The 12,970-nt window shown below is 33.6% G+C and overlaps 3 protein-coding genes across 3 annotated transcripts in view; 2 read left to right on the top strand and 1 right to left on the bottom strand.

Moving 5' to 3' along the window:
* Positions 1 to 1,208: 1,208 nt before the first annotated feature.
* On the top strand, positions 1,209 to 2,181 carry LOTGIDRAFT_153554 (hypothetical protein; the record flags this gene model as incomplete). The annotated part of the gene is made up of 2 exons (XM_009059584.1): positions 1,209 to 1,481; positions 1,540 to 2,181. The coding sequence occupies 2 exons, from the start codon at positions 1,209 to 1,211 to the stop codon at positions 2,179 to 2,181; spliced, it is 915 nt and encodes a 304-aa protein (XP_009057832.1).
* A 613-nt stretch (positions 2,182 to 2,794) lies between these two features.
* LOTGIDRAFT_153553 (hypothetical protein) lies at positions 2,795 to 4,431 on the bottom strand (the record flags this gene model as incomplete). Its single annotated transcript, XM_009059583.1, has 2 exons — positions 2,795 to 3,336; positions 3,438 to 4,431. 2 exons carry the CDS (start codon positions 4,429 to 4,431, stop codon positions 2,795 to 2,797), a joined length of 1,536 nt encoding a protein of 511 aa, XP_009057831.1.
* A 2,487-nt stretch (positions 4,432 to 6,918) lies between these two features.
* LOTGIDRAFT_153552 (hypothetical protein) overlaps positions 6,919 to 12,970 on the top strand; it is a gene marked incomplete at both ends in the record, with an annotated part of 49,271 nt that continues 43,219 nt past the window's right edge. Inside the window, 7 exons of the mRNA XM_009059582.1 lie at positions 6,919 to 7,006; positions 7,795 to 8,053; positions 8,253 to 8,394; positions 9,246 to 9,387; positions 10,247 to 10,455; positions 11,658 to 11,909; positions 12,093 to 12,195. Of these exons, the coding sequence (XP_009057830.1) occupies positions 6,919 to 7,006; positions 7,795 to 8,053; positions 8,253 to 8,394; positions 9,246 to 9,387; positions 10,247 to 10,455; positions 11,658 to 11,909; positions 12,093 to 12,195 (1,195 nt within the window). The remainder of the gene's footprint in view (positions 7,007 to 7,794; positions 8,054 to 8,252; positions 8,395 to 9,245; positions 9,388 to 10,246; positions 10,456 to 11,657; positions 11,910 to 12,092; positions 12,196 to 12,970) is intronic.

Raw genomic sequence — 12,970 nt, 5'->3', positions numbered from 1 at the left:
ATCAACAGAAAAGGAGTTATGACAACTGCTTGAATCTGTGAATTCAATAAGAAATTTAATACTAATTTTCAAATTTATATACCCAAACATAGACATTTTCAACCAATGAAAGTATCCGAAGAATTAGATTGGGTATTTTACTTACATAAATCGCATTTCTGTCTCATTAGAAGAAATAAAAAAACCTTAGGCATTAAAGAAATAGAAGATAATTACGATGAAAACGTATGGAGAACTTGTAAAGATGATAATGCGATAACGCAAGTTTCACCTCTAAAACTAAACGTTTTTCCAACCATTCCCGATGATTGTTTATACGCGTGGGATTGCGAAACCTATAACGAAAATATAGCCATACCTTATTCTTGCACGTTAATTAATTTAGAAAAACTAAGAAAAATGTTAAACAGAATAAATAATCTCTTTCCAGATTTAAAGCCGACAGATCCCATTCCAGAATAATTTTACAACAAACTCTTGACTAATATAGTAGAAATATTTGACGGTACAGATTTCATCGATCAAATGTTACAATGTTTAGGAAAAATAGATCAAAAAAGAAAGAGATACGTTATGTCTCGGAGCTTGTTTGATAAAATACAGTCAATCAATGAAAGAAGTTGTATTTCAGAATATTTCCAATAATCTAACGGCTCCTTCTTTATCTTTAAAGGGGTTGGTATTATTTATATCATTACGATAAAGAAATGGTTGAAGAAGAATGGTATGAAACTACTAGAATGGTTCCGAAACACACCGAAAAAGAAAACGTAGAAAAAGTTTACTCACATACTCACCCTTTTATAAGATATTTTATCAGACAAAGTATTAAATGAGTAAGAATTTCGGCAAATCGAAAATCATTTGAAACGAATAAAATGGATGAAATTTGCGCCATTTTAAAGGAGTATTTAGAAAGTGACACTGATAATATAATAGATTTATTCAAAGAATACAGCGCAAGCACAAAAGATAAAACAGAGGTTCATTCGAGACTTAAAAAAATAAAATGTACTAAACTAATGGCCTTTGATGCTAACGGTTTGTACGCTTCCGCCATGTCGGATTGAGATAGCGAATATCCGAGAGCGGAAAGTGGTAGACCATTTCGACAAGAAGAAAATAAAGAATTTGTTAAGCTCTTTATTGAGCATAAATTCAGACCTAGAACGGCTATTTTAAAAGTCTGGTTTGAATATCCTACAAACATGTTCTTCCAACCCTTACCAGCTAAAGATAAAATCACTTTCACGAATAGAATAGGTAAAAAGGAAACTGGTACTAAAATCAGGTTCAGAAATGGTTTCTGTCACGACGGTTTAACATCGGTCGATATTCAAGAAATAGTGAAAGCCGGTGGACGAATTATTAAAATATTAGATGGTATAGTTTACGAAGAAAATTTTAAAACTCCACCCTATAGAGATTATATTTTAATTTTGAGAGATCTAAGAAATAAATATAAACGAGAAGGTAATATCGTAGGTAGTAATTGCATGAAATTATTAGGTAATTCATTGTATGGTAAATCTATTCGAGACTACATCGAGACATCTATGGAGTGAAGCGACTTTAAAAGCCAACAACGATTCACACGTTATAAACTATGAAAAAGTAAATGATAGTCAATTTATAGTTAAGATAAATGAAGAAGAAAAGGAATTTGACTGTACACCTCCTAAATCTATACGACTAACACCTAGTCATTTGGGATCATTCGTTTTATCTCACAGTAAAAAAATAATGAATAATTTTATTCACGTGATAGATGGATTTTATAAGCCTGAAATATACTTTACGGATACCGATAGTTTATACATTTCGTCTAGCAATTGGGATAAATTAAATGAAGCTGGGTTAGTGTCCGAAAATGATTATTGTAAAGGAAAGAATGATTACGGTGATGGTGGAATTATATTTGGTTTATATTTAGTGCCAAAAGTTAAATACAATATCATTCTAACTTCCGACGGTGTTTTAAAAGAAAAGAAAACGTTTAAGGGTTACTCTAATGATAAGATATCTGTAGAAGATTATATTCGATTAGCTAGTGGACACGATGTGACGAATGAATTTAAGAAACCTTGGGTAAAAAGTTTCACCAATGGAGTAGTTATTCCAGATGATAAACAAAAGAAAGTTTTTAGAAGTTATCTAAATCTCGTTAAGAGAAGAACTTAATATTGTTTGACGACTGCGTAGCGCAAAGAAATCAAGCTGTTCAACAAGAATTCTTCACGAAAGGAAGACATCACAACTATCATTGCATATACCAATCCCAATCTTTTTATGGGATGGATTCTATGTTCATTAGAAAAAATGCAAATTGTTTTTTATTATTTGAATTAAACGATAAAGATTTATCTCAAATCATTCAGTCGATAAATCACGGAATGGACAGAGATGCATTTAAAAAGGTTTGTAAAGCTCAATGGAAAAACCCAGATGATCATGGATATGTATTTGGAAATACTAGAAAACCTGCAGGTGAAAGAGTTATGACAGACATTTGTTAAATTTTATTTTTTTAAAAATGGATAATTGGAATATTTTAAAAAGAAATAGAAAATATATCAAAGCTAAGAATAAAATAAAGACCCAATTTGAAAATAACAGATTACAACAACTCGGATTAACGGAAAATCTACAAACTCTATTTCAACCCATATTAAAATCTCAAGAGGATATTAAAAGGAAATTAGAATATAAACCTCCTATAGAACCTCATCACCCCAAAGCGATTGAATATGATTTTTTATTATTTTAATTTGTTCCAAAAATCACTCCTTCTCCTTTATACTTTGAAAGAAATATTCCTTCTCAAGTGTGTATATTTTTTGAAATTTATTCCATTACCCTTATGTTTGACTTTGACTTCTCCCGAGTCAATACTATCTACTAATTTATTTAATCCTTGTTTAACAGTTTTCTTGGTGTCTTCCCCAAATCTTTTTCCAAATTCTTTTATTGTGCCTATCATATCCCCCACTCCTGAATCTCGTGCCTCCTTTTCAATTGTTAAATTATGTCTGCGTTCTTCAGCGGCTTTATCATCAGCTGCTTTCTTTGCGTTGGCAGCTTTGACTGCGGCAGATATTCCTCCAGTAGCTGCACCCGCCGCTGCAATACCACCAAATATTAAAGGTAGAAGGAAAGGTAAAAATCCACCTTCTTTTGCGTTCGCCTCAATTCTTTTTAAGTCTATATCGTCTCTGACTTTACAATATTTATATTTATCAATAAGTTTTTTAGTTATGTTGATTTTTTTACCATTATAAGTTATTGTAGTTGGTGAAGCTGTTTCTATAGCTTCTATTATTTTCTTGACTAAAGTTTCTGGTTTCATTTTTAAGGGTGTATTTTTTACTCAATTCTTATCATTCTTCTATCTGCTATTTTAATTAAATGATTTGCTTCTTCCAATAAAAAACAATAACCTGTTACATCTCCTTGTGTTTTTTCAATATGAATATTTATGTTCACTCCTGTTTTGAAAAGATCATCTTGGTGAGCTGAGAGATCAAAACAGAAGATTGGATGATTAAGTGCAAAATCTACATATCCAAACTGAGGTGGATTTCCAAATAATTCACACATATTTTTATAGTTTCTATACAATTCATTATAATCCTTTGTGGTTGGATTAATTGTTAAAGGTTGGTTAGGATAATTATCGTTGTTTAATCTTACTTGAACTTTATGGATTAAAGGATTTTGAGTTTGGTTCATTGCCACTCTAAAGACATTATTGTTATTCGTTTGAGAATCTGGTAAGTTCTTGAAACCAATCATTAAATATCTTGCTGGTTTAATAGTGTTAGTGATTGGCCATGTGGTGGATTCTCCCGTTAAAGTCATGCTACCTGCCGTGTTACGATGAAGAAAAGCTCTTTCCATATCTTTAGGTAACGAGTTGAATATTCTCGTTTCTACTTCAATTGATGGTGTTATTACGGGTATGAAAAGTTGGTGATTCGATATTTCTAATTTTGCATCTGAACCATTCTCTCCAAAGAATATCTTATCATCGTTGATTTCTCCTTGTAGATGAATTTTATATGGTAACCCTATGGAAACTTTTCTATGTTCCAACAGACCGAATAAAGGATATAATTTCCAATTTACGTAATTACCCCACCTATTATTCTCAACAATATTATTGTACTGAAGTACTCGTTTTTCAAATCCATGATTAGCTGCTCGTGCTACTCTTTCTATCGTGTTTCGAGCAACAACTCTCACTCTATCTAAATCAGCATCATTTGCAACATTTCTTACCGGTTCTTTTAAAACACTTCCATCACCAACATCGGGTATCCAACCTGAGACTGAATCGAAATCTTTAGGATATAAAACTGTTTTCAACATTGTGTCGAATTCCCCAGGGTGTTTAATTGTTTCTATCGGATTTGAACCAGCTTCCAAAACCATCTCGCTAAATAAAGATGGAAAGAAATTGTTTTCTAACGTTGTATTAGTTTGTGGAACTTGATTCTGAGTTCCATCTTTAATTTTGAAATCGCATCTGAAATAAGCATCTGAAAGAAGCAACCAATTCGATAATGAATTTATTTCGAAGGTAATTCTACCACCATCATTCAATTGGGATTTAGAACCAACAGTCGGTGAGATGATAATATAATCCTCTTTTTTCTTGTTTAACGAATCGGATCGTATAATCTAAAGATTGAATCTAGTAAAATTTGAGTAAGAAAATTTCCAANACAAGAGTCATCTCCCTTCTACATTATTTAAAACCAGATGTTATTTTATATAAGGATATTTTTAATATGCTTTTTTTTTTATGGAATGTAGGAAATTGATTGAAGGTGTTTTTTTCTGTTTAGGTCTTTTTTAATGTAAGAATTTATGAAATGTAGGATGTTTTATGAAATGTAGGATGTTTTATGAGATGTAGGATGTTTTGCTGTAAGAATTTATGAAATGAAGGGAATTTAGGTCTTTTTTGGGAGCTTATAGATTGGTCGCATTTTTCCCATGAAATGAAATGGAATGGGGAATCCCCATGCGACCAATCTATAAGCTCATACACTACTCACGTACTTGGCATGAAACATAAAGCTGTGCATAAAGAGCACAGTTTTGCTTGATCGAGAATAGTTCCTTTTTGTTTATGTCCAAATTGTTTTTCTTAATAGTATTAAACAATGGGATATTAGTTTAGATGAGCCGCTGGTCCGCTGTTCATGATGTCACTAGGATTGTTTCCTGCCAGTCTCTTCCAAGCATTTCACTGTTTCTTTCACACAATCAGGCATCATCTGTCTGGTATCAAGTACAAGCAGGTGGTCACTTTTGTCACAGAATGGATTTCCCATTGTTTCAATTGTTTCAATGAGGGACTTTACCTCACTGATAAATGAAGATTGCCTACTTTTATCTTGTTCATGGTGTTTTAAAGAAGACTTTGTTTCGGATCCCATGATTCGGTCAACTGAAGATTCAAATTCATGTAAAGCTCTAGCCAGCTCAGGACTAGCAACCATCCATCTTAAGAGCTGTGTTAGGCTTTCAGTCAGTCCTACAAATCCCCCATCTCCTTCTACAGCATCCAGTACTGGAACTGAGGATGTTTCACCATCTGTAGATCTCGCCACTGTAGATATGGTAGTACCTCTTCATTTGCGGGAAGATTATCAACATATTCTTTGTATGCTCGGAGCACCAACACAAACCAAGTGCATGCTGGTGAAGCATTAATTAAGAAATCGTGTACGGACACGTGTTACACTGATTAATATTAACATTAATGATGACTAATCTGGATTAAGAATGTAAATAATTTAATTATAACAAGCCATTTCATTACAAGCCCTATTAACCCTTATTGTGAACCATAATATTTCGACCGTAGAATAATATCGTTCATGCTTAACGAAATTATAAGGTCATTATTTATACAAATCTATTAAAAATACACAGATAAATAAAAGCCAGTAATTTGGTGGGAAGGCACAGCAAACAAAGCTATAAATCCAAACACCCATAAAACACAGTGAACGGGATTAAAGACACATTCAACAACCATAAAACACAGTGAACGGAACTATAGACCTAAAGACCAATGTAAGACACAGAACATTGCTACAGAATAGATAACTAGAAAAGATATAGAATATTGCTATAGAACAGACAACTAGGACAGACACAGAATATTGCTATAGAACAGACAACTAGGAAAGACACTGAATATTGCTATAGAACAGACAACTAGGACAGACACAGAATATTGCTATAGAACAGACAACTAGGAAAGACACAGAATATTGCTATAGAACAGACAACTAGGAAAGACACTGAATATTGCTATAGAACAGACAACTAGGACAGACACTGAATATTGCTATAGAACAGACAACTAGGAAAGACACTGAATATTGCTATAGAACAGACAACTAGGAAATACTGTAGTAGATTAACCTTCATCATATTAATGTTTAATTATAAATCTCATATAGAGATTAACTATCACCTGAAATGGAAGACAGGGTATTATCGCTAATGAAGCTTGGTTGTTGATTAGAGGGATTTGGCTATAGTTTTAATTACTATGCTGGGTTGCCACAAACGAACTGTTTGTTAGCTCTGTATTTTATTATAGATACAGCGTCCTAGAATGGGCTATATAACCCAGCCTCTGCCATATTCTTCAATTAACAACTGAAGCAATACAAGTTATATTATCTAAACCCTGTCTTCTATCATTTCAAGAAACAACCGTAACATAATAACAGGAGCATATAAGAGCTTAGCAACAGCATATAAAAGCTTAGCGGTAAAACCAATAAATACGACAGAAACTCAACTGTTATAATACACAGAATCCGCACGGTGGTTTTCTTACACACCTCAAAAATCATAAAAAACGAATTTTACTTTTAGATTTATAGGTATAAAATGGCAGAAAACGAAAATTATTCACCAATATGGATGAAGTTCAACCCTGAATCTGAAGTCAAAGAGGAGATCAAACTAGAAGTTACAGGTAAGTTAAGGCATTCAAACGTAGTAGTTTTGAAACATGCTTAGAAGTGTGTTTCTATAATACTTAGTTTAATGAATATATCATCAAATATAGAGATTGCGTTCTTTACTCATGGCACCTGGTAAGTCCAACTGATGAATATAAACCCTAATTGTTGACCAAGTTATTAAATGTTATGCTTATTCTAAGAGGTAGTATACTTTTTAACATTTTCATTCTAAAAACTTCGAATCTTAAAGAAGCACCTTCACTATCCGTTCCACCAATCATACCCTAGTTTCAGAAACAGGAATTTTCTTTAGCTTACCTAATCAGTAATAGTGTTCACAGCACATCGTCGAAATTTGAGCCTTCAAATCCATGTGCATCCATAATTATTCACGTTTTAAAGTTAAAAATTCGACTCGAATTTTAGTGAGACTGTCATATATACAAAATACATATATAGGAATAGACTAGAATTCAAGTTTGAGGTATATTTGAAGGGATTATGCGATTTTCGTGCGTTTTAGTACTTCTTAAGACTATTAAAGCACAACATAGACTCAAACCAATCCCCAAACCAAACCAATCCCCTTTAAAGTAAATAATATCAATAATGATAAGAATAAATCTATAAGAGTGCAAATTAGGCATGGCCTTTTTTTAAATTTTGTCCTTAAAGGAACACGACATAAAATACAAAAGAAACTACTAACAACAAAACTGCAATTACAAAAGCAGTAAAACTATTAAGAGGTAGGGAAATATAAGAAAATTTATAAGTATGTATTTCCAATATTTTTTAGGGACGGTGCCGGACTGGATCGATGGATCACTTTACAGAAATGGATCCGGGGTATTTCAATATGGCGGCGATAAAATTAACCACTTGTTTGATGGTATGAGTGTCTTGTTAAAGTTTAAGATTCAAGATGGCAGAGTAATGTTTCAGAGTAAAGTACTAGATACAGATGCGTGGAACAAAACGCTTAAAGCCCAGCGACTGGTCTGCGATCAGTTTAGTACTAAAGGTGTTCCTGATCCATGTCAAAGTATATTTTCTAGGTACAATATTTATTTGACAGTTTGAATTTGAGGATTTTATTTTCGCTTTAAAATAAGAACTTCTACAAGACAATGACCCACTCTTAAATATACCACTGGTATGTGGATTGATAAAATCTGAGTCATGTATGCGAATATCACTGATAGCCCTGCTGACGCCGTCAATGTGTAAATTTATCACTACTTTCATTACTTTTAGATTTTTCTCTATATTTAAAAAGAAAGAACCAAACGACAACACGAATGTCAGTGTCATTGAAAGAGGAGATGAGTTATGGGCCTTGACAGAAACTCCTCAAATGTATCGAGTAGATCCAAATACACTTCAACAAAACAAAAAGGTTCGTAGACATTGTAACATTAAAACATGCAGGCCCGTAGCCATATCGGGGGAAGGGGCAAGTAATATATCCGGAGGGACAATGGTATATGGCATTATTTTGGTTACTATAATGGAATTTGTCGGCTGTCAGAATTTTTTCAGGGGCAATCAATTTGTGGATAGAGGCTTTCTGGCGCCTGGTATTGTCTCATTGGAATAACTACGATACATGTATTTCACTATAGATAGGTTTCGTGGTGGAAGACTGGTTTTGAACTGTGGTGGATCATTTCTTACGGTTATCTGAGCGATTGTTCACAGTTCAAAAGTCCAGTGTTTTAAAAAAATGTTGTATCATTTTATTTATCATACAAAAATGATGTTGGTTTTATCTTGGTTTGACGTGTGTATTTTCTGTCTGACTTATTGGATGATGATCAGATAAATTATTCTAGGTCTTTGATGGTTGTCAGAATTGTTTAAGGGGGAGAATTTTTTTTCTTACGATGGTTCTAAAGGGGTTTTCTAGCTTTGTATGTGTTTCGGGGCTTCTTTTTCCCTTTCTTTGCGTCATTCCAATAAAACGGTGGTTAGGACTATGTTAATGACACTGTCCCCACCAACTTTCTTATCAAAAGCAAAAATATACAAAAGCTAGTTATTTTACACCATTCTCAGTTTGAGGGAGACTAGGCGGCCGCAAACCTCAAATACAAACAGTGACGAATTAGACCTACATTTATGGAACTGTGGAACAATAACAGTAAATTATACTTGAAAATTTCAAAATTGTATTTTATGTGTATTAGGGCTAGTCCCTTCACTCCACCTTTATCCTATTTATTTTTGAAAATACCACTGCCATTCCAGGTAACGATGTCTAATTATGTTGCTGTTCATTTGGCAACTGCTCATCCACACACCAGTGATGATGGTTACAACTATAATCTAGGGTCCTGTATGAAGCCAAGTAGAGCCTATAACATCATCAGAATACCAACTCAACCAAATGGTAAGAATACAAAATCACAAGTACTAACGATCCGATCTGTCCAAAATAACAGTAAGGCAATACAGTGGTTGAAGCTTTTCATATGAGGATGTATATAAATCATAACTGAGGAAGTATATTATATTGAGGAGTGGTATCAGGTGTTTAGAAGAGTAAGCATCACCGGTACAAACTTTTCTGACCATAATTATGATTTATAGTTTTAAAAGATTCGAAGAAAAATGAATAAAATTAAAAAAAAGGGAATATAATGCCTTTAGTCTGGTGGTGGTTCAGTCACTATTTTTATAATCGTATTTTCAAGAGGAAAAATGATTGTTCACAGTTCAAAAGTCCAGTGTTGTATCATTTTATTTATCATACAAAAAACTAATCAAATTAAAATTATGTTGATTGTATCTTGGTTTGACGTGTCTGACTTATTGGATGATGATCAGATAATTTATATTGTAGGTCTTTGATCCTAGCCCTTCGGTAACATCTGTTCAAAGTCATAAAATTGACCAATAAAATGACACCTAAACATATTTAGAATTATTCCCCATACGTTTCTGAGGCGTTCCCTAGGTGGGTTAGGAATGAGGTGTCCAGGGCTGGCTTTAACTATAGGGTTTTTTTTTCTATAAAGCAAAAATTCGGTTATGTCTTTCATTGGACCGCACGACAGAAAGACTGCAAATATTATGGCATAGTATTTACAGACTTTTGGTCGAGGTCTCTGATTGGCTGTATTTGCTATTACTGGTTTACACGATACATGAAAGTTATAAAACGATGGTCGTAATATCTTAACATTGTGAAGGTGGTTACAAATTAATATACTAACTGTATTTGATATAAAACTATAATTTATCTTCAGGAAATCTGGAAAATGAGAAAGCTGAAATAGTGGCGACAATACCATCTAGATGGAAAACAATGGTTGGTTATCAGCATAGTTTTGGTATAACTGAGAACTATTTTGTTATACTTGAGGCACCATTTGGTATCAGTTTACCTAAATTAATAAGGAAAAAGCTGGGCAACTCAACATCTGCTGACTGTTTAATGCCATGTCCTGGTGAAAAGGTATTTTATTATTATAATTATTACACAAACTAGTTACTACCCGAGTTTACGACGATGAGAGGTTCTTTACGAGTCTGTCTAGCAGCATCTTCAAAATGTCAAGCTATGTGGCAAGCTTTGTCTTATACCTTGACTACAATAGCCACTATTCTTGTATAACGGAAGGCAGCGATTTGATTGGATTGTTCGTCAGTGCATACGGCCAACCAGAGCCCTAGACACAAAGACTTGACTCCAATTTGCAGTAATGAATAGTGTGCAAACCAATTAAATTCCTGCATTTACAAACTTCTGTGGTACATTGGCTATTGCAGTCAAGGTGTAAGACGAAGTTCGTAATACCTAGACCATTGTGAAAATGGCCTAGCAGCTGGTCCATGCTTGAATCTGATAGCATTGATATTTCCCGGATGACCCAGATTTACAGCAGGGTTGACTCAACCGAAACAGCTCATGTCGTTACATCGCCTCTTCAACACGTAAGCAAGTATCTAAATGCTCTCTTCATCTCGGACCATTTAAAATCCGTTTGCTTTTGGGAGGAAGGAGGGGAGGGGGGAACTTCGGGCCTCGCCCCGGTGATACATCTCTCATTTTTGCCCCCTTTCTCAGGCATATTTTAGAAACAACCCCGTGTCCGTCAGCACCGACGCCCTATCACTCTCAATCTAAGTGGGTTTTTGTTGAGTTGTAGGAGAACTGTATGCCAGATTTTAATTCTAGATAGCGGAAATTGAGCTGGTTCATCAAATGTTTCGAAAGCTATCTCTTAAACCAATAGACCTCATTCACGCCTCGGTTTTTTGAGACACTGAAAGTGAGGTTCATAACGCATAACGGAGACGTCATATGAATGAATAGCCAATTTGACGTCATTAAACACTCGTTCAACAGACTTTAAAAGCGAGAAAATGGGCTTAAAACTGCCATTTCTCTGAAATGTGTGAAGGTTAAATTCATGTAAAAGTGCCATTAAATAGCTGCATCAATTCCAATGATGTAAAATAGATTGTAAATTAGTTTCGAATTGGTGGGATTGGAGAAAGAGGCTTTAAAGACGTCAAGGTGGCGATTTTATTCAGTGACACCACTTTACCTTTTCAAGGTTTGCGTAATGAGCCTCGTTCTGGATTCAATATGGCCGACGCGTGAATAAGGTCTATTACTAAAAATGGTAAACATTGTCTTTCTTTCAATTTCAGGCCATATTTTATTTGATACGTAAATCGAACGGAGAACTGGTAAAGACAAAGTTTGAAGCTGATCCGATGTTCGTATTTCATTTCGTTAATTGTTATGAAGAGGATGGTCACGTAGTTGTAGATATAGTCGTATATGATAACGTATTAACCATTAAAGAGTTGTATCTGAGCCATCTGAAAGGAAACTGTATGTCTACTGTAACCCCCGATAGTAGTTTTAGAAGATTTGTCCTACCACTAACAGTTAAAGAGGTTTGTCACTACTGTATCTATAAGTTAACACATAATTCTTAATAAAAGCCCACCCGGTCCCGTTGCGCTTTGTTATTCTAAAGTCTTTTAGCTTTGAAGTCCAATTTTAAAATCGTTAAGTTTCAACACTAGCACAAAATTGGCAGTGGTGAGTGTCCAATGTATCATTGATTCTATTTACAGGACAGTATAACCTATGATAACCTGGTAACAATAGAATCAAAAGCAACAGCTGTACTTCAAAAAGATAAAAGTGTCTTCTGTCGACCTGATCTCATTACGAAAGGTTTAATATATTTTTGTAAATTATGTTGTTTGTCATTTGAAGAGGGTTGTAAATTATGTTGTTTGTAATTTGTAGAGGGTTGTAAATTATCTTGTTTGTAATTTGTAGAAGGTTGTAAATTATCTTGTTTGTAATTTGTAGAGGGTTGTAAATTATGTTGTTTGTAATTTGTAGAGGGTTGTAAATTATCTTGTTTGTAATTTGTAGAGGGTTGTAAATTATGTTGTTTGTAATTTGTAGAGGGTTGTAAATTATCTTGTTTGTAATTTGTAGAAGGTTGTAAATTATCTTGTTTGTAATTTGTAGAGGGTTGTAAATTATGTTGTTTGTAATTTGTAGAGGGTTGTAAATTATCTTGTTTGTAATTTGTAGAGGGTTGTAAATTATGTTGTTTGTAATTTGTAGAGGGTTGTAAATTATCTTGTTTGTAATTTGTAGAGGGTTGTAAATTATGTTGTTTGTAATTTGTAGAGGGTTGTAAATTATCTTGTTTGTAATTTGTAGAGGGTTGTAAATTATGTTGTTTGTAATTTGTAGAAGGTTGTAAATTATCTTGTTTGTAATTTGTAGAGGGTTGTAAATTATGTTGTTTGTAATTTGTAGAGGGTTGTAAATTATCTTGTTTGTAATTTGTAGAGGGTTGTAAATTATGTTGTTTGTAATTTGTAGAGGGTTGTAAATTATGTTGTTTGTAATTTGTAGAGGGTTGTAAATTATGTTGTTTGTAATTTGTAGAGGGTTGTAAATTATGTTGTTTGTAATTTGTAGAGGGTTT

Source organism: Lottia gigantea (genome assembly GCF_000327385.1).
Source record: "Lottia gigantea unplaced genomic scaffold LOTGIsca_4, whole genome shotgun sequence".
Classification (NCBI taxonomy): Eukaryota; Metazoa; Mollusca; class Gastropoda; family Lottiidae; genus Lottia; species Lottia gigantea.
Note: the sequence above shows the minus strand (reverse complement) of the source record. Positions and strands in the feature narration are given on the sequence as shown.